Genomic DNA, 20,469 nt, shown 5'->3' on the forward strand with positions numbered 1-20,469 from the left:
GTGATCAGAATCAGTTCCCGTCACTACCTAAGTACCCACCACCCAGTGGCGTAGCAGGGGGGGCGATGGGGGCGGGCCGGCCCAGGTGCCACCCTGGAGGGGGGTGACATCCAACATGTGCTGAGCGGCGCTGGTGCCGAAGCCCCGTGCTCGCGGCTGCTGCTGCGACTGGACGGTCCCGTCGCGGGGGGCGCGCTGAGCATCACACCCCTCCAGGGTCCTGGATGGTCCCGGCGCTGTCCCTACATGGTGCTGGAGCGGCCTGCCAGCGGCACTGCTGCACAGCACGCATGTGTGTAGTGCGCAAATAAATGAGAAGCACCCAAGCTACCCTCTTAAGATGATATTATAGGTAAGACAATACAGGTAAATTCCAGTAGACATTATTATTATTATTATTATTATTATTATTATTATTATTATCATTATTATCATTATCATTATTTTATATTTTAAAAATAGTGCTTGGTTTTATTATGGATCTTTATTGTTTTATTTTCTATATATGGTAGTTTACTCTTAGACCCTCTAATTAGAAATGCTAATGACTGAGTGGTATATAAAGGTCTTAAAATATCATTACAGTGGTACTGGTACCTCTGGATGCTAATGGGGTCTGTTCCGGAGCCCTGTTCGCATCCAGAGCAGTACTCAACCTGAAGCGCCAAATCCGCGCATGCTCGCTGCGTGATTCAGCGCTTTTGCGCATGCGTGTGATATCATTCGGTGCATCTGTGCATTCACGAATCGCCGAACCCGGAAGTAACCCAGGTCTGGCGCTTTCGTAACCCATGATGTGCGCAACCCACAGCGAACGTAACTAGAGGTATGACTGTATCATTATTATTATTATTTTAAATAAACTTACGTCACTCTTTTTGCTAGTGCAGCCTAAAGTGAATTAAAACAATATGGAAATAATAAATTTCCATCATAAAACAAAGCATAGAAAAATCTAAAATAAATTCATATTTTTAAAATGCAGGATTAAAACATCCCACCCACCCAAGGAGGCCACAGATAATTAAAAGCAAAAGGCTTGGCAGAAAACAAATGTTTTTGCCTGGTGCCTAAAGATGCATTGCACAAGTGGGGAGCCCCTTCTGAAAAGGTCCCATTCTCATGTTGCCACCCTCTGGAGAGGGCAGAAGGAGGGCAACTCTTATGATGACCACAGATTCCAGGAAGGGTCATATGGGGAGGGGTGGTCTTGAGGAACTGGGATCTAGAGCTTTGAATTTGGCCCAGAGGCTGTAACTGGTAGCAGTTGAGCCAGGATTTGTGTTATATGCTGAGACTGTCTTGCCCCAGTGAGCAACCTGGTCTCTACACCAGCTACAGTTTCCAACCCCGTATAGAACACATTGCAGTAATCTAAGCTAGAGGTTGCCAGGGCATAGGAGACAGAAGTTAGGCTATTCCAACTTCTTAGTAAAAGAAACCGAAATGAGATCTCCTCTTGCTGTGGTGTAGCATTCGGAGGTGCCAACTTGAAGAAAATATTGGGGGAGGCAGGTAAGCCCCAACTCCACATAATCAGTCACATGGCATGGTGCATACACAACATTTGAATGGCAATACCCATCAACTTGGGTGGGTGGCCCCCTCAAATATTTTATTGGGGAGGCTGAAGAACCCTCAGCTCATAGGAGGTGGCTCCCATGGCAGCATTAATCTAGAAAAGGCTTCACAAATCTTGTTTTGGCCTTCAATTCTCATCAGCCCCAGTCACCACAACCATATGGGGCTGGTGGGGGCAGGTGCCTTGCAGAAGTTAGAAAGGACCAAGAGGATCCAACTTGGGGCAGAGCGTTGCCGGAAAGCCAGCACACTTTGCAGCCTTCATCTCTCCACTACGCATAGGAAGGGCAGTATTACGTTTGAAAACACATTGTCATTCCCTTTAATCTAAGACAATCATGGATTCCAAGAGTGTCTCACAATCAGCTCTGCAAATTGCAATAACCAGGAGAATTCAACAAAGAGGAGAAAGGGTGTTTTTTCGGAGGAAGGGGAGAGAAATCCCCCAACTTTGATTTTTATTTTTTTTAAAAAAACCACAATCTGTATGTTCATCAAAATCAAAATCTCTTTAGAGTTGTGTTTGGGAAGTCTGAGGCATTCATTTTAAACAGGTAACAGATGGCAGGACGCTGCCAACTTACCGTAACACTGTTGATCCGTTCATACATTATGCATTTTTTAAAATGGGAATTTCAATTTGTTTGTTCCCAAGTGGGAAAATTCCATTATGTAGATGTAAAAAGCAAAAAAGGAAAGAGGAAACAGCAACAGAGATGGGGGGTGGGACCAAGGGAGTGTGTGTGTGTGTGTGTGTGTGTGTGTGTTTTGAACAACCTTGCAGAAGGGGGAGGGTGATAATGTGTTTATAACATGAATTAAGGATGAGGAAGTACAGCTATAGCTGTTAAACAAAGTTTGGGTTTTTTGTTTTTGTTTTTTACAGCTAAAGAGACTTCTTCAGTTGTTGGTGGTGACTAAAAGATGCTTGCATAAGATTAATGGGCCCTGAAGGCTGGTGGCTACTAGCTATTGGATATGCCCCAGCAGAACTAAAGAGTCCAAAATCCTGTTTTCAGTAACGGCAAAGCAGATGCCTCTGGAAAGCCCACAGCAGGACATGCCAGGCAGGAAAGGACCTTCCCCCATTCTATCCTTCAAGATATACTGCTTCTGTATCTTGGAGAGAGAGCATATGACAATCATAGCTAATAACCATCAAGAGGCCTCTCTCTCCTCCTCTGTGAACTTGTCTGTCACATTTCTAACGCTTTCATGCAGCAGTGAGTTTTCTAAGTCAGCTCCATGTTGCATGAAGAAGACCTACCTAAGCTATAATTCTTCCCCAAGACCCGCTTGTGGATTGATGGTAAAGTACAAGGCGTTTCATCAAAATATCACCAAAGGCCTAGCAATATCATTGTAGTAATATCACAGCTCTCAGAAAAGCTAGATGCTTCTCTGGCCTGGTTGTTGATGTTTGTGTTGCATTTCACTATGACTTGTGGGGCCCATAGGGGATCCTGGTGCTTGATGACTCCGAGGGAGATGGATTACCTGGGACTGATATGATCAGAAGCCCAGCTGGTTTATTCCTGTTCTGAAAAGCTCCAGCTATGCATTTTGAAGATGCTTCTTCTGAGAGCATGTTACACTCAAGACAGAAACTGCAGAGGGATGACGGAAAAGGGAGGCTTGAAGCTTAGAAGTGCTCCCCCGCCCCCCGCCCCCCAAGAAAGTCTCCTCTGCAAGGTCCAAAATGGAAATCATGAGGCCAGTGGAGGCTGGTCTGCCCCACCATTTTCAGCCTCCCCTCAGCTCCCACCCACCCAGCTGCCTACTTCGACCAGTCTGGGGGGGGCACTCTATTGGCTTGCTCCCCCTGTCTCTCAGTGTTGCTCCATTCAGGGGAGTCTTTAGCATATGTGCCGCCGGGGTGCAAAGATCTGCCCAGCACACCCAAATTTAGTTTAGCCCCCAAATTAACTTTTATTATGCTTATGTCAGACACCATGCTTACGCCTTATCTGTTGTTTACGAAAGAAGGGGGAGAAAAGAAACAAACTTTTTTATTTGCTCATTTATTTACAATACACTTATACTTGCTGAGTCTGACAAGCACTGCTGTTGTGAATGACAAGCGCCGCCACTGGCATGGTACATCTTTTGTAAATGAGTGCACAAAGTTGAAAGTCCATGCACTTTTCTCTCAATATACTGTATGCAGTTTTGTACACAATTTTGCCATAGCCTATGCAATTTCAACCCCCAATTTTGCCATAGCCTATGCAATTTCAACCCCCCAGTACAATGGTTTTTGTACTGATTCACAAAATTTGGAAAAGAGTGAATTTCAAAGGAGAAACTATTGATTTAGGAAGTGTGGGTGTGATAAATTCACATTTACCAAACAAATCTCTCCTCTATCCCTACCTGCCCTCCTCTTGGAGCTGCAGACCATTTTTTGGATTGAGTAAACTGAGCGAGCAAAAGTCACAGCACCCTCCACCCCCTCCACCCAAATAAATATGCAAGATAGTTCTGAGACCTTCTTTTTGGAGAGTAGCACAAACAAGAAGTAAGAAAGAGAAGACAGAGGTAGATGGGGTCACTGTGGAGCAGTGCAGCGCGTTATATAGCTCACCCTCCCACCCAGCCCGTCCCCCAATCTTGTGGTGTAGAGTACTGTTATGCACAGTCTTAAAGCCTTTCTTGCATTGTATCACTAGATTGCAGGCTTGAACACCCCCCCCCATATGCATTTTTTTAAAGCCAAACCAACACTACAAATATTCCTCACACTTAGAAAACTAGGACAAAATGGCCTTCTACTGAGATGCTTATTTTTTACATGCATAGAGCTGCTTTTTTATCTATGTTAAAAAAAATTAAAGTACTGTAAAAGCTTTTTTAAAAAATCGTTGTTGGAAGAAAGAAAACAGCAGGAAGTACAATCACCAAACAATGCTGGAAGAGAGTGAGGATGTTGAAGTTAATTCTCTCCTGTTCTGCCCGGTTTGGCTGCCAGCAGTTGAAGAAACCACAAGCAGCCCCAGCAGCAAATTAACACTCGCAAGATGCTCCCTTTTGGGTGGGGTGTGTCTGCAAAGTGCAATTTGAGCTGTTTGGTAAAAAATTATTTGTGAACCCCACTTGTAAATCGCTCACATCTTTGCAAACTACATGCAATTTGCATATTTTGGCTAATTAATGAGCCCAGATTTACTGCAAGATTTGCAGGGGTTTGGCATGAGAAGCGGGCTCAAGCTTGCTGTGCAAAAGCAACAATTTCTCTTTGCCTTCCAACTATTGTCACTGAAATGAGAAGGGAATGGGATTGCAAGAAAACCAAGTTTTCCCGCTGTGAGATGCTTGGTACTCTTGTGTCTCTAGCTAGAGCTGTGTTTCATGGGCTGTGTGTGTGTGAAATCAGTGTCGCCAGTCCTCAGAGGAACATAGCTGTAAGCAGGCAGAGTTGTGATGGGCTTCAAAATGTAGAAACTGTCACGGCTAAAAATTGGCCGCTGTTTCTTTAATGCTAAAAGAACTAAGTCAGCAGGAGTCAGCGGCCTACAATGACTCATGCAACCTCTCACCCAATTGTACCTGTATATATAGAGTGGTCAATGTTAGCTGTTGGTTGGTTGGTTAGAGAAAGCTAGTATTGTTGATATCTGTACAGTTAGTCGTTTTGCAGTTAAAGACTTTTAAGAATAAAAGCAGAAAATACTCTGCAAGGGCACTCTTTTCATGGAGTCTTTTGTGCTGGATTTGCTATATTTTTTCAAAACACTGTCAGAAACACTCTTGGAGTGAAATGCAAATGTTGCTTAAGGGCAGAGGGAGAAAGCTAAGCTAGCTAAATGGTTTTCCCGCCAGGTGGGAGGTGATGCTTTGACTGCTTTTTGCTATGCATTTTGCAGCTGGAAGAGAGCACAGCCAGATGTGAAGAGGCTGAGAAGGCACAAAAGATGGTAGCTCTGGAGCTCGAGAACCTGCACCTTGAGCTGGAGACGGTCAGCAGGAACAAGAACTTGGTAGGAGTCACAATGAAAGTTGCTGTGGCCCATGGTTGTACATAATCTTTATTAATTTTCAAATATTAAAATCCAATGACAGCCACATTTTATGAATATCAAATTACAATTCTCATCCAAATATAGATCAATTATACATCCAATACATTTTTAGTAACTTCCTGTGTGCTGGGTTTCAGAGTAAAAAGTACTGTTGAAATTCAAGCTACGTCATTACGCCATCTTTGTTGTTTATGTAAGGGAGTAATCTGGGAGTAATCTGGCTTCCCGTGGCGCGCCCTGGTTGTCATCCTCGGTGTGTGGGTGTGTGAGACAAAATCCTGGCCGTGCCCGATCGCACCCCCTGGCTGGGCCACTGTGGTGGATTGCGCCACCCCCCGGCCAGGCGTGATCGCCCCACCCCCTGAGTCGGGAGTTGCGTGGGGCGGCGCACCATTACCCCGCACTCCTGGCTGGAGGAGGCAGGCAGGCAGGGGAGAGGACAGGAAGGAGGCAGGCGAGCAAACAACAGAGCCCTATGGGCACTGCACTCCCCGTCCTGTCCCTCCCTATGGGTGGTTTGCACCATCCCAGGTGCTGGAGAGACTTCCTCCGCCACTGGTCCCGCCAGAGCTACTGCAGATCAAAGACCATAGTCCAAATTATCGTTCAATTCTTTAATTTCAGTGTACTCACACAGTTCTACTTTCATTTTTATCTATAGATGTAATTCCGTTCTCTTTTTGCTTTTTATCAGTTGTTATCATTTAGGAGGAGGTTTGCCAAGTCATTTATATAGCAAATATAGTATTAATAAAAAAGGGGGTAAAGGCTCCCCTCCCCCCTGACATACCATATTCTCCAACGAAGGAAATCTTTCTGGTTTGAAATGTTGCAACCCAGTAGCTGATTCTCTTGGCAGTTTGTAATCTTGTCCCCTTCATCCTGCACACGTCTGTAAATTAGAGCCAATTTCATCCTAATATACAGAAGAACCTCTGCTTTTAATGGCTGCCAGGGGGTTACCGATATGCAAACCACTTTCCCACTCAGGAGTCTCCTGCCTCTCGGGTTCCATACCAGAGTGAGAGCCAGTTATCAAGACAATCTGCGAGTGACGCTCACTTCTCATGGGCCCTGGGGGGGAGCTTGCAAGAACAATTACTCCCAAATCATCCTTGTTTTCCTCCGCAAATGGTCTCTGCCATTTAAGGATGCAGGAAGTACCGGAAGTTGTAGCTGTGGCCCAAGGATTCAGTTGTAAGCTCTTCAGGGGCAGACCCAAACAAAACAAGCACGACACCCTCACCCACCAGCAACGGGGAAATGCCAATTGGAATTTCTCTTGTGTGGACCGAGTTGAAATGAATGAGAGTTGTGCAATGGCATGATAGCCATCAATCGGAGAGTGTCTCTGAACATGTGCAGAGTCCCCTCATCTCTGGATAAGCAACCATCCCTCTATATCTAGGGTTGCAGGGCATAGGGCAGGCCCTGAGAGAAAGGACAAGGTGGTGCCCTTCCCATTTCCATGCCCCAATCCAACTAGGTTGGCAGCTGAGTCTTACTTCAAGAGTAAGTAACCATACTGGAGGGTGGAAGCCAGCTCAGGAGAAACAGGGGGATGGGGGGGGGGCTACTGCTGCCTCCAGGATCCATCACCTGAGGCAGCTGCCTAACCTTCCTCATAGAAAGACAGCATCTTGTGCCTTCCGGGGAGGTTTGAGGCCCAGAACAAGGTAAAGTCTCATCTGTTTGTGCTGTTGGCTTGCAGTTGGCTTAATTTATCTAGATAAGTGTTAATCAATTAAATTTTGTATGGGCTACAGTTTAAGAATCATAGAATCATAGAGTTGGAAGAGACCACAAGGGCCATCCAGTCCAACCCCCTTCCAAGCAGGAAACACCATCAAAGCATTCCTGACAGATGGCTGTCAAGCCTCCGCTTAAAGACCTCCAAAGAAGGAGACTCCACCACACTCCTTGGCACATTCCTTGGCAGCAAATTCCACTGTTGACAAGAAGGATGTTGACAAGTAGGAAGGAGACCCCAAAGGTCATCTAGCCCAACCCCCTGCAATGCAGAATTGCAGCTAAATAATTCCTGATAGATGACCATCCAACCTCTGCTTAAAAACCTCAAATGTTGAAGGAAAATACACCACCTTCTGAGGAAGTCCAATCTTCTGTTGAACAGCTCTTACTATCAGAAAGTTCTGCCTAATTTTTGGTCAAAATATCCATTCTTGTCATTTGAATCCATTGGTTTGGGTCCTCTTCTCTGGAGCAGCAGAAAACCTTAGAATTATAGAGTTGGAATGGACCCTGTGGGTTATCCCCCTGCAATACATGACAGATAAAAACCTCCAGTGAAGGAGAGGAAGACCGTTCCACTGTTGAACAGCTCTTGCCATCAGAATGTTCTTCTGCCACAATTGGTTCAGGTTCTACCCTCCAGAGCAAGAGAAAACAAGCTTGTTTCCTCTTCCATCCCTTTCGATATTTGAAGACAGCTATCATATCTCCTCTCAGTCTCTTCTTTATCAGGCTAGACATACCCAGCTCCTTCAAGCGTTCCTCATAAAGCTTGGTTTCCAGACCCTTGATCATCTTGCTTGGCATATGTTCCAGCTTGTCACAGCTTGTCAATATTATTCTCAAATTGTGGTGCCCAGAATTGGACACCGATGCAGCATAGAACCACATTGGCCCTTTTTTTTCTCTTTTTGCTGCTGCCTCACACAATTGCACCCCAGGTTTTTTATTTTTCTGTTCTGCTGCAGGTTGATGAGCAGCTATACCAGCTCCAGCATGAGAAAGCTGATCTCCTCAAGCGTATTGATGAAGACCAAGAGGATCTGAATGATCTGATGGCCAAGCACAAGGCCTTAATTGCTCAGGTAAAGCAGGGAGGCAGGTGGAGAGGGAGGCTCACCCGTCAGAGTGGCCTTGCCTTATTTGGGGTGCTTGGACCAGGAGCCCTGGTTGTCTATAGGTGGCACAATCTAGCTTTCCAGTTTTGTAAGGCTTGGAGCCCTGACTGGCTTCATTCCCTCCACCTTCTTTTGCTAGTCAGTGCCCACAGAATTGGGTGGGGCCCTGAGGGTCATCTAGTTCAACCCCCAGCAATGCAGGAATCTGAAGTAAAGCATCTGTGGCAGATAACCACCCAACTTCTGATTAAACACCTCCAAGGAAGGAGAATCCACCAACTCCTGAGAGAGTCCGTTCCACTTTTGAACAGCTCTTACCGGTACTGTCACTCTGTTAGCTGTTAATACATTTCTATCCCATCAGTTTCTCCAAATTGCTCAAGGTGGCACACCGTTTTCCTCTTTCCTAACTCTTTCCTAACTCTGTGAGGTAGGTTAGGCTGAGAAGCAATGATTGACCAAGGCCACCCAGTGAGCTTCATGGTTAAGTGAGGATTTGAATCACAGCCTCCCAGGTCCTAGTCTGACGCTCTGGCTACTGTGCCACTAATTCAAAAGCCAGCTGATTCAACCAAAAAGGTTCCCGTAGCCTCTTTTCCCTTAGGAAGCGCCTCCCTTTCCATTGATACCGTCTCAGCACCTCCTGTAAAGGTTTGCAAGGTTGGCGGGATCCAGAAGGCAATTCCCAGCATGCACACACCTATATGACTTAGGTGCTCCAGTCTTCAAAGGAGCCGCTGCCTTGTCTGACTCTCTTCTGGGGCTCTTCCTTTTTGCAGTCTGCAACAGATATCGCCCAGATCCGAGAGCTGCAGACCCAGTTGGAGGAGATGAAGAAGGAAAAGCATGGCCTGCAAGAGAAAGTGAGTCCTTCCCCCCCTTTCCAGTACAAATGCTCTTCTAACTTTTCTAATGCTGAAGAATCTCAGGGTGAGGACATCCTGAGAGCCCTGACGCTGGATCAGAGGAAAGCCCTTCCTGGCCCAGCGTCTGGAAGCAGCAACTCTCTCCTGTTGTTTATGCTGAGGGACTGGTCTTCTGAGGCACGTGTTTGCCTCTGCATGTCGATGCTCTATAGCTTTGGTGGCTAATATCCACTGATAGACTTAGAATCATAGAATCATAGAGTTTGAAGAAACCACAAGGGCCATCCAGTCCAACCCCCTGCCAGCAGGAAACACCATCAAAGCATTCTTGACATATGCCTGTCAAGCCTCTGCTTAAAGACCTCCAAAGAAGGAGACTCCACCACACTCCTTGGCAGCAAATTCCACTGTCGAACAGCTCTTACTGTCAGGAAGTTCTTCCTAATGTTTAGGTGTACTTCTCCTGAGTACATTTGTCTAATTTTCCTGTTCTGCTGAGGAAGTGGTAGCCAGAGCCAACACTTGAACAGGAGGACAGCCAGTGAAACTGAATGTTGAAAGATTCAGGACAGATAAAACAAGAAAATACTTCTTCATGCAGCACATGGTTAGACAAATTCATGGAAGATAAGGCTCTCAATAGTTGCTTGCCAATAGTTGCTCTGCTCTGCCTCCACGGTCAGAGGCAGCAGGAGGGGAGAGGGCTCTTGTGCTCAGGTCCTGTTTCAGGGTTTCCCACTGAGGCATCTCACTGTGAGAATAGGAGGCTGGACCATTGCCCTGATCCAGCAGGCTGTTCTTGTGTTCATTCCCAAAGCCTCTCCTAGGAAGGTGCGGCAAATCTGGACCCTGGACAGCATCAGGTGGGCTCAGCTCACAGAAGGGCAGACCACCATTTTTGCTCAGGACCAGAGTTATGGAGGTGCCTGACAGGTCTTTCTCGTCTAGTGAGCCTGCCCCTGCCCCACACGAGCTGTGCAGTTTTTAAAGGGTCCTTGCTCAATTCTGCAGGAGCACAAAGCTGCATGGCTGTGGAGCAGCAGAAGCTCCCAGGGAGTCTTCTTCCATCTCCGAGGCTGGTGGGAGAGCCACACGCTCAGGCCAGAGCCCTGTGGAATGGGGTGCTGAGGGATCTACCCCAAATGGGTGACTTGTGAGCCATCTGGATCAGAGTCTGCCTTGTGGCAATGCTGGAGACATGGCTCTGATGATCTTTTCTGTAAGAACTTTAGGAGAACCCCACTGGTTCAATGATCAATGGCCCCTCTAGCCCAGCCTCCAGCTTCTCACAGAGGTGAAACAGGGAGACCCAACAGCAGAAAATGAAGGTGATGGTACCCTGTTGGCTGGCCCTCAGCAGCACATGCAAGAGGTCCGAGGGCAGCAACACAAGAACAGGCCTGCTTGTGGAATGCTCTCCCCAGGGAATCTCACCTGGCACCTTCATTTGGTATAGGCACCAGGAGAAAACATTCCTCTTCAACCAGGCCCTTGGCTAACTGAACAATCCATGACATTTTGAACTGTGTGTCTTATTGTTTATGTTTGTTACTATGTTATGTATTTTTGTGTTTTCGTATTGTAAACTGCCCTGTGATCCTTGGGTGAAGGGCAGTACAGAAATTTAATACATCATCATCATCATCATCATTTAATACTAAGAGGTACAGTGCCTCTGTAGGTGGAGGTTCTGCTTTAGCTGTTGCAGACAATATGTCTAATCCCATTGTGAAATCTTCTACCCAAGAAGCCATCCCCATTGTGGCAGAGTTGCTGGTGACCCACAAAGTATTTATTTTTTTAAGTGCCGAATCCTATGGTCAGTGAGTCATATACTACATTGACTTCTGGGGCTTGATGGAAGTTGTGTTAATTGGATCACAAGGTGCCAGGACTTGCGGTAAGAAATGGGCAAAGCATCAAACCTGACTGAATTCTTCTTCAAATGTGTAAGCTGAGCCCATTGGGTTGCACGGCCTTGCTGTGCTTTATGACCTTAGAGGTGGATTTGTATTCTTCCTATTGATTTCACTGTTGTAGCTTTTAACTGTGCACTGCTTGCGAGAGGCCCCTGGCCTGAATATAAACAGGATATAGCGGTAAATTGTGGAAATTAAATAAAATGGCAGGAATTGAGTTAAATGATCTCTTGTCTGGAAACAGCTGCAGGTGTCCCAGGCCCGGGTTGTCTACTTGGAGCAAGCAATGGTGGAGAGGTCCATCGTCAGCCGCCAGGAGGCCCTGATTTGTGACCTGGAGAACAAGATGGAGTTCCAGAGTGTGCAGATCAAGCGCTTTGAGGTTTGGCTTGTCTTGCCCTTGGCAGACTGGGGAGGAGGTTGATCAAGACCCCCAGAGAACAAACCACAGGGCCCATAGCTCAGGGGCAGGCTTGGTCCCAGGCTCAGTCCCCAAGGGAGGGCTTGGAGAGACCAAGACCCCTGCCAGAAACCCAGGAGAACCATTGCTGCCAGTCAGTGCAGACAACACTGAGCTAGATGCACCATTGGTCCATTGGCAACTCTTCATTTGCACAGGAATTACGTTCCGAACCCGCATGCACATCAGTGAAATTGCATGAAATGAGGAGTCGTCTGTCTGTTCCATAAAAGCCCTGCTGGTGTGTGAGGAAGAAGCTTTCCCATTAATCAGCTGAACTTGTCAACAAGACCCGCTGCCCCTCTGGCTCACACGAGGCTAACAGCTGGCATGCAGGAATGTGCAGCTTTTCTGTGTGTCAGCTGCTGTTAGCTGGGAGTCTCAGCAGAGCCCCGCTGCACCTCCAGCTCATGAGGAGACCCTTCCTGGAGCCCAAAGATGATGTCCCTTTTGGGCTCTGGGGAGGGTCTCCTCAGCAGCTGGAGGCACAGCAGGGCTCTGCTGAGGCTCATCAGGTCTCCCCACACACTTCCAAGTTTCTGGAGCCTCGCATCCGTGTGGTCACGCATAAATTGAACACAGGTACATGGGGGGGGGGTTGCCTGTCAGGCAGCTTTGCATGTTCCTAAACACTATGCTATGGGATGCGGGTGGCGCTGTGGTCTAAACCACTGAGCCTCTTGGGCTTGCCAATCAGAAGGTCGGCGGTTCGAATCCCTGCAGCGAGGTAAGCTCCCGTTGCTTGGTCCCAGCTCCTGCCAACCTAGCAGTTCGAAAGCATGTCAAAATGCAAGTAGATAAATAGGTATCGCTCCGGCGGGAAGGTAAACGCTGTTTCTGTGCGCTGCTCTGGTTTTGCCAGAAGCAGCTTAGTCATGCTGGCCACATGACCCGGAAAAACTGTCAGCGGACAAACGCCGGCTCCCTCGGCCCAGAGTTGTCTGCGACTCGACTTAACTGTCATGGGTCCTTTACCTTTTTTTAAACACTATGCTACAGACTTTAACTTATTTAATTTTCATCCCAACCACCCAGAGAATCATGGGAACTATTTTCCATAAGAAGAGCAAGTGTGGCATTAATGGTTTTAGTGTCTGACTAGGAATGGGAGACTTGGACCATGAAGCTCATAAGGTGACCTTGGGCCAGTCACTGACTCTCAGCCTAACCCCCTCCCCCCGGCATATTGAGAGGATAAAAGGAAGAATACATACATACATACTGTGTGTGACTGCAAGCAATAAAGTTTGCTGTCTAACCAAATACACAAGCCACACTTGGTAAACTCTCTGCCTAAGAATAGATGCCCTGTACTTACCGTATCTCCGCATCCATGAGGAATGAAACCTTCCTTTTTAAGGTTCTTGGGGAGTGCAAGTCCATGGCACAATTTTCACTTGTGCACGGCATCCTGCTGGTGTTGTATCTGTCCTTATAGAAGGCAGGAAAGGAAAGGAAAGGAAGGGAAAGAAAGAAGGGTGGTTGGACTAGATGACTGTTGGGGTCACTTTCAACTCTCCAGTTCTATGATTCTGTGAGTGGGGTTTCTGTTTGGCTCCCCCCTCCCGCCCCTAACTCTTCTCTCTCCCCAGATGCTGGTTCTCCGTCTTCGGGACAGTGTGATCAAGATGGGAGAGGAGCTGGAGAAGGCGAAGGAAGGGGAGGCGCGGGAAAGAGAGAAGACCTGCTACTACCAGATGAGGATGGAAGAGATGAAGGCAGACCTGAGTGAGCTGGCCCAGAGGGAGCTGGAGGCCAATCGCAGGCGGGTGGAACTGGTAAGAGGGCCGGGAATAGGGGTGGCGGGGGGGGGGGGGAATGGATTTGTTTATTTTCAGTTGCCTCTTCATTGAATGTTTCCAATCCCAGAGCAGGGAACAAAGCAGTAAAAAAGAGAGAAAAACAATGTGCCAAAATTACTTATACAAACTCACAACATATGAACAACTTGCATATAAAAGCAGACTTGCCACAGCCAAATTCAATGATATTTGGAATGCATTTTTACAAATACTGTAATAGGTTAAGATCTGGTGAAGTACAATAACAACCTTGTAAAGTATGGAGTTTTGCCCCCCCCTTTATTTTCCCTTCTACATGGGTTTTGTTTCTCTTTTTCTTTTTCTCTCTTTTATTTACGTCTCACAATGTTTATTGCACATATGTTTATGTACTTTTTGAACTTTCAAGAAAGATATTAAAAACAAAAGAAAAAAAAGATGCCAAAATGACAGAATCTTATAAACAGGACCAATAAACAACTAAACAAATGCATCATCCGGTAAACAAGAGAAATTAAAGCATGATGTGTAGGATGTGTATAGAGTCTACGAGACAAACAAGAAAACACACACACACACACACTGCGTTGGGAAGGATGGAAAAGAACTGGGAGAAAATAAACAAGTGGAAAGCCTGGATTACGGATAAACAAGAGATAAACTGAATCAAAATGCCACCAAAATACTCTTTATAAAAACTTTCAGAGATCTAGCAAAGAGTGACAAAGAAGACACTGGGAGAAAGGTTTTATAGAATTAGCTTTCCTCCGTGATTGGACGTGAAAGCTGCCAGCAAACTCCAACACCTCCCCTTCCCCATAATTTCCCTTTATGGTGCCAATTACATTATTTCTGTAATTTTTGAGATGGGCTACTTGGCTTAGATTACATTCCCAAGAGCTTCTGCTTGGATCGCTTCAGAGAGGCCCCCACTGAGATATACTTGGGTTTAGCACACTATCTGCATGTTTCTTTAGGTCTCCACAAGTGAAAGGACTAGAGACTTGCTCTTTAAATGAGGGTGCCAGATCCTCCCAGCCTCCAACCTCATGCCTAGAGACCCTGCCTTTCTGTGCACCCTGTGTAGACTAGTGGTGGTGATAGGACTAGGGAGTCACCTCAAAGGCCATGCTAGGATACAGGGATTAGTCGTGGCAACAGGACTGGTGGGATCGAAAGCCAAGAGGAGGGTGCCAGACTTAGGCTTAGATCAAAGGAGGTCTCTAAGGCTGCAGAGAAGATCCAGGACCGACAAAAGAAAGTTCTTCTTCATGCAGCACATCATTAAAATGTGAAGCTCCCTCCCAGAGGAGGCAGCAATGGCCGCCAACCTGGACGGCTGTAAAAGAGGATTGGGCCCTTTCCTGGAGGAGTAGGAGGCTACAATGGCTTTTAGCCACTATGGCTGTGCTCTGCCTCCACGGACGGAGGCCATGATGTTTCTAAATAGCAGTTCTTGGAAAGCGCAGGAGAGGGAAATCCACAATAGACATATGCTTGGCCACTGTAAGAACTGGAGGCTGGACTGAATGGGCCATTGGTCAGCAAGCTCTTCTTGTGTTCTTAGAGAAGACATTCAAACACAAAATTAACTGGAAAGCAAATGAAAGCTGGATTTTTTAAAAAAATGAAATGCAAAATGCCCACCTTCCCCTTGTGTAATTTTTTTTAGGCCTTTTAGTCCTGCAGCTCTGAATGCTGGTGCCACAGAGTCCCTTCTGAGAGCAGACACCCTTCCTAATTGCAGAGGTTGTTATCACAAAGCCTTCCCCAGGCAGTCTTGCACTTCTCTGCCTTGGCGCTTGCAAAACTGTTCACGCTTTGCATGCCTTAATAGTTTCCCAGCTTTGGTTGTGAGTTTGATGGAAGCAGCAGCTTACCGGTAGTAATAATTTCATGACTCCTGAAAAGGTGTGATCCCTTCTGACTACAAGCTGTGACAGCAAGGCAGTGGGGTGGAAATTAAGATATTTGGGCATTCTTTTCCTGCAAAAAAGGTGGGAGGAAACCACCCCACAAGATTCAGCTGGGAAATTTTTACTGAGGATACCTTGATAACACTCTGTGGTTCTTTGTGGGGGAAAGGTATCTTACCCTACTTAGTAAATTCTGAAATAAAAAGTATGGAGGCTTTCTATCAGCCCAACAGCAATTTATCAGCACTTAAGATCAGCTAATACAAATTACAGCCATTGCCTTCCTTGATGGATTTGCAAGAGATCTCACCTGAGACTCAAAACAGTGGAAGTTTTGTCACTTCAAAACTGGCAAGCAGCCCTGATGAATATTACTTAATATTGATAACAGAGGGATGCTAGTGTACAGTAAACTGCAGAAATAGAATCCACACTGTGAGGGACAGGAACTATAGACTGCCCCCTCCCATCGTAACCACGAGTTCCTCTCCGAGCACCAGCGGGAGCAGGGAAGGAGATTACTCTAGCGGGGAAACAGGAAGCAGAGGGCAGGGCTCTGACAGGGTCACAGAGGAGAGGGAAAGAGGGAGGCAGGAAAACCCGGCTAGGAGACCCCTCCCTCCAGTTCCAGAGTTGCACGTGAAGAAAAGGGGGAGGAGATTAGGGATTCCCAGACTACTTTGTTGGAAAAAGACGCGGGAATCCCCATTCCGGGGTACTGACCCAGACTGAGAACATGTACATTGTACAGCTGCTGCACTGTAAATAGTTTGCACTTAATAAAAGCATGAAAAGGCAACGTGCTGGAGTCGTTACTCTAGAGTAGCCGCCAGCGATCCTGTGACACACACTAATCTCAAACAACTTTAATTAGTTTATAGCAGGCATGTTCAAAGTCTGTTTCGGGGGCCTAATCCAGCCTGCCGGTCAATTTAAGTCAGCCTCGGGTAAAATACTAAAAAAAAAGCTCAAATCCTTAAAAAAGCTCAACAACATGGGTTGGAACCTCACGTGTTCACTTCAACAAATCTGGCCCTCTTTGAAAAAAGTTTGGGCACCACTGTTTTATAGTAGTGTAGTAAAGGGGTGAGTTTGGCAGTGCAAATGGGAATGATAAACAAGCAAGCCATGAAAGAAGCTATTTTGGCTAGCTGTTAATGTGAACATTTTATTATTGAGCCAGCTAATGAGGCAGGAGCTCACTTGGTTTGGACTTCTCTGCCTTCTGCCTGGCTCTTGTGGCCTCTGCCTTGCCCTAGTGCTGCATCTGGGGCCCAGCTCTTCAGAAGGACATAGGCTCACGGGACAGAATTGCTTGGGGAATCTATGCACAGATCAGAGAAGTAAATAGGGGTGCAAAATCACAGTGATTGTATCAAAGCTCCTCAGTAGTTCAGGTCACTTGATGGGATGACTGCACATGCAAGTGGATGGCTGGGGAGAGGCCAAGGCGGCTGGTCTCTTGGCAGAGCCTGATGGAATAGCCCTACTCTCTGCAGCTTAATGGAATAGCCACAGACATTTTCCCCTGAGCACTTGGGAAGTAGGAGGAAGAGAAACCCCCAGGATTGGTTGGATGCATTTCCCAGAAAGGTGCCACTTCGCACACAGAAGGCTCATTGCCTCCTGTCACAGCTCCTCCCCCCCAGGACAGTGGAGGGGTCCTTGACTGGGCCAGCTGGGTTTATCATTGAGTCTGAGCCCTAGAGAAACAAAGCCAGAGGGCAAAGTGATGCTTTCCTCGTTGGGTCAGGGAACAGCTGCTGACAGAGCCAGCAAACGCAGAAGGCGTAGCAGCAGAGGCCTGGAAATAACCGTCTTAAGCTATGGTCATTATCGGAAAGGCTCAGGAGTCTTTCTCAGAAAGGGGGTATTTTGCCTTGGCAACAATTACTTCATGGATCCTCATTCATTAGCCCAGGCCATTAGGGGGGTTTGCGCTGAGGACGGAGGAAAAGACTCTGCCACCAACCAGAGACGCCCACGGAGCGCTTCAGCGCCATGCCAGCCCCAGCACAAAAGAGCCTATGATGTTGCTGTTAATATGGAAGAAAGCAGGCAAAATGACTCACTGTTTGCCTCTTCAATTTGCTCTGGGTTTGTGCTGCTGAGCCGCCCTCCAAATCACAGCCCATTTTCTTCCTTTCTCCACCCCCCCACCTCAAACCCAGGTTCCAGACTCTGTCTCTTGCACATTAGAGGCAACGGAGCCACTTCTATTTTCATTTTACAAGCGTGACTGAACATCACATGAATGAGTGATGGGGAAGAAACAGTGCAAAATTCAAGAGCACAGTAAGAGCCTGTTGGTTCAGGCATCCTGCTCTCATTGGGGCCAGCCAGATGCCCATTATGGGAAACCCTCAAGCAGAACGGGATATTCAGAAGCATTGGAGGCTGCAGCTGTGGAAGCAGAGCAGAGCATCATGGCCAGTCGCCATTGGCTAGTACCCAGATTCTGTGGCCCAATGAGATCCCATTGGAGATGAATAAAAATGCTAATTTAATTATTTATATGCCGCCCATCTGACGGAGGGGCCCCACCCACACAGATGGAGCTTGGAACCGTCTGCATGCAAACCTAACAAGAGGCTGCTGCATCTGGCCATTAGCCCACCTGCTGCTGAGCTCTTTGGATGAAGGGCAGGGAAGAAATCTCAATAAAGAAATGACAATGCTCCAACATCCAGTTCTCACAATGGCCAACCAGATTCCTGGGGGAAACCTGTGAGTTTGAAGCAACTGGTGTTCAGAAGCATCACGGTCTCCAGCTGTGGAGGCAAAGCAGAGCCATCCATAATTAGATTAGATTAGATTTCTTTATTGTCATTGTGTAATTACAATGAAATTGGATGCTATCCCATAAAAACAAAAACAAAAAACAAAACAAAAACATTTTCAACAACCACATGCCTACACAACTCTTCAGGTCAATTATTTAGTTACAGTATTTAAGATGGATATAGCTTTTGGATAGAAACTGTTTTTAGTCTATTTGTTCTTGATCTTTTTTAAAAAATAATTTTTATTGAGTTTTCCAAATTGTTCTATATCTCTTGCACGAAGGCAGTAGTACAAAAAGGCTATATCCCGGATGAGATGGATTCTGTAAAATATTTTTTACTTTTTTGAGGCAACGGGAACTGTATAGATCTTCCAAAGATGGGAGGGGATGACCAATAATCATTCTGGCTGTGGTTATGACCTTCTGGAGCATCTTCCTCTTCATTTCTGTATAAGTGGAAAACCAAGCACAAATGCAATATGTAATAATGCTCTCTATTGAGCCACGGTAGAAGGATACTAGCAGTCTCTCACTCAGATTGTTCTTCTTCAAAAGTCTAAGGAAATAAGTTCTCTGTTGTGCCTTCTTTACCAGAGCAGTGGTGTTTGCACTCCAAGTCATACCCTGCTTGATAAAGGTAAAGGGACCCCTGACCATTAGGTCCAGTCGTGACCGACTCTGGGGTTGCGCGCTCATCTCGCATTATTGGCTGAGGGAGCCGGCGTACAGCTTCCAGGTCATGTGGCCAGCATGACAAAGCCGCTTCTGAAGAACCAGAGCAGCACATGGAAACGCCGTTTACCTTCCCGCTGTAGCGGTTCCTATTTATCTACTTGCATTTTGACGTGCTTTCGAACTGCTAGGTTGGCAGGAGCTGGGACCAAGCAACGGAAGCTCACCCCGTCACAGGGATTCGAACCGCCGACCTTCTGATCAGCAAGCCCTAGGCTCAGTGGTTTAACCACAGCGCCACCTGGGTCCCTCCTTGATAGTCCCTACCCTGCTTGATAGTCACTCCCAAAGACTTGAATACAGCCACCCTCTCCACCCTCTCCCCTCCGATATACAATGGCTGAATATCCGCTCCCCCCCCTATAATCTACCACTAGTTCCTTAGTCTTGGCAGTATTAAGAGCCAGATTATTTTCTCTACACCAAACACAGAGCCGCTCCACCTCATCCCGATGGGCGGATTCTTCCCCTCCTGAGAGGAGCCCCACCACCGTAGTGTCATCAGCAAACTTGATGATATTCTCCTTCATGGATTTGTCCAATCCTCTTTTAAAGTCACCCAAGTTGTGGGAGGGAGTTGCACAGTTTAACTAAGAAGGATTTTTTTATCTGTCCCAAATCTTGCAATGTTCAGCTTCATTGGATGCCCATGAGTTCTAGTTTTCTCTTGCCCACTTTTCCCATGCCATGCATAATTTAATATTTCATGGTGCCATTTTCAAAAAGAGCTGGAGGTTCTGAATCCCTGATGTCTCCTGCTGGGTGTTGGTGGCACTCTGTGCATCCTGAGCATCATTAGCCTTATTGCAACACTGTTGGTGTTGGAAGTTGGACTGGGGCTGAACCAGAGCTGTCCTTGGTCTCTAGAAGGGAGATGGTCAACTCTCTCTGGGGAGGAAGACAGGCAGGACTTGTCACTAGGAGGACCTCACACCTAGGAAGAAGTGGCTGTGGTGGTCTTATGAGAATGCATCTGTTGCCCCTGTAGGGATGGAGAAACCTGTTCAGCCTGGAGGCCAAATTTGTCTGGGCCCTTGCAAGATGGACATTTAATGAATACAAATAGTATGCTGCTGGTGGGTTGTGGATCCAAAGCCACAAGCAGGCAAAGCATTTGATGTGGCTCTTAGGGCTGTGCAGTACAGTTTCTAGGCTACATTCTGGTAATGCAAAAGTCGGGTTTCTGTACATGTGTACACACAAAACTGCAAGAGGCATTGCTGCACTTCAGCTATGCCTCCATGGCAGGCAAAAAGACAATTCCCAGACATGCTGTTATGCTCCCAGTGCTCTAGAGAAAAGGCAGGCTTGAGGTTAATCCCAACAACGTAGATTTTAGGTGGTATAGTCTTTGGGTGGGGACTGTACCACCTCAGTTTTTATGTGGGGCATTGCGTGAAAGAACACATCCCCCCCCCATTTGCAAAATCCACCTGCTTTCCATTTTTAAAAAGTAAAATTGAATGAGTAGCCATTTTTCCTTTCAAGCAAACTCCCTGCAGGTGGAAAACTGCAACATCTCATCCCCACATTTGTAATG

The 20,469-nt window shown here is 46.7% G+C and overlaps 1 protein-coding gene across 2 annotated transcripts in view; it reads left to right on the plus strand.

Moving 5' to 3' along the window:
* The window catches only part of MYO18B (myosin XVIIIB), a 231,471-nt gene that overhangs the window by 169,010 nt on the left and 41,992 nt on the right, over positions 1-20,469 (plus strand). For both annotated transcript variants that reach the window (XM_088659924.1, XM_088659925.1), the window contains exons 34-38: positions 5,445-5,558; positions 8,321-8,437; positions 9,250-9,333; positions 11,500-11,637; positions 13,308-13,493. In XM_088659924.1, the coding sequence (XP_088516050.1) occupies positions 5,445-5,558; positions 8,321-8,437; positions 9,250-9,333; positions 11,500-11,637; positions 13,308-13,493 (639 nt within the window). The remainder of the gene's footprint in view (positions 1-5,444; positions 5,559-8,320; positions 8,438-9,249; positions 9,334-11,499; positions 11,638-13,307; positions 13,494-20,469) is intronic.

The sequence above is a fragment of the Zootoca vivipara genome, chromosome 16 (assembly GCF_965207765.1).
Source record: "Zootoca vivipara chromosome 16, rZooViv2.hap1.1, whole genome shotgun sequence".
Taxonomy (NCBI): Eukaryota; Metazoa; Chordata; class Lepidosauria; order Squamata; family Lacertidae; genus Zootoca; species Zootoca vivipara.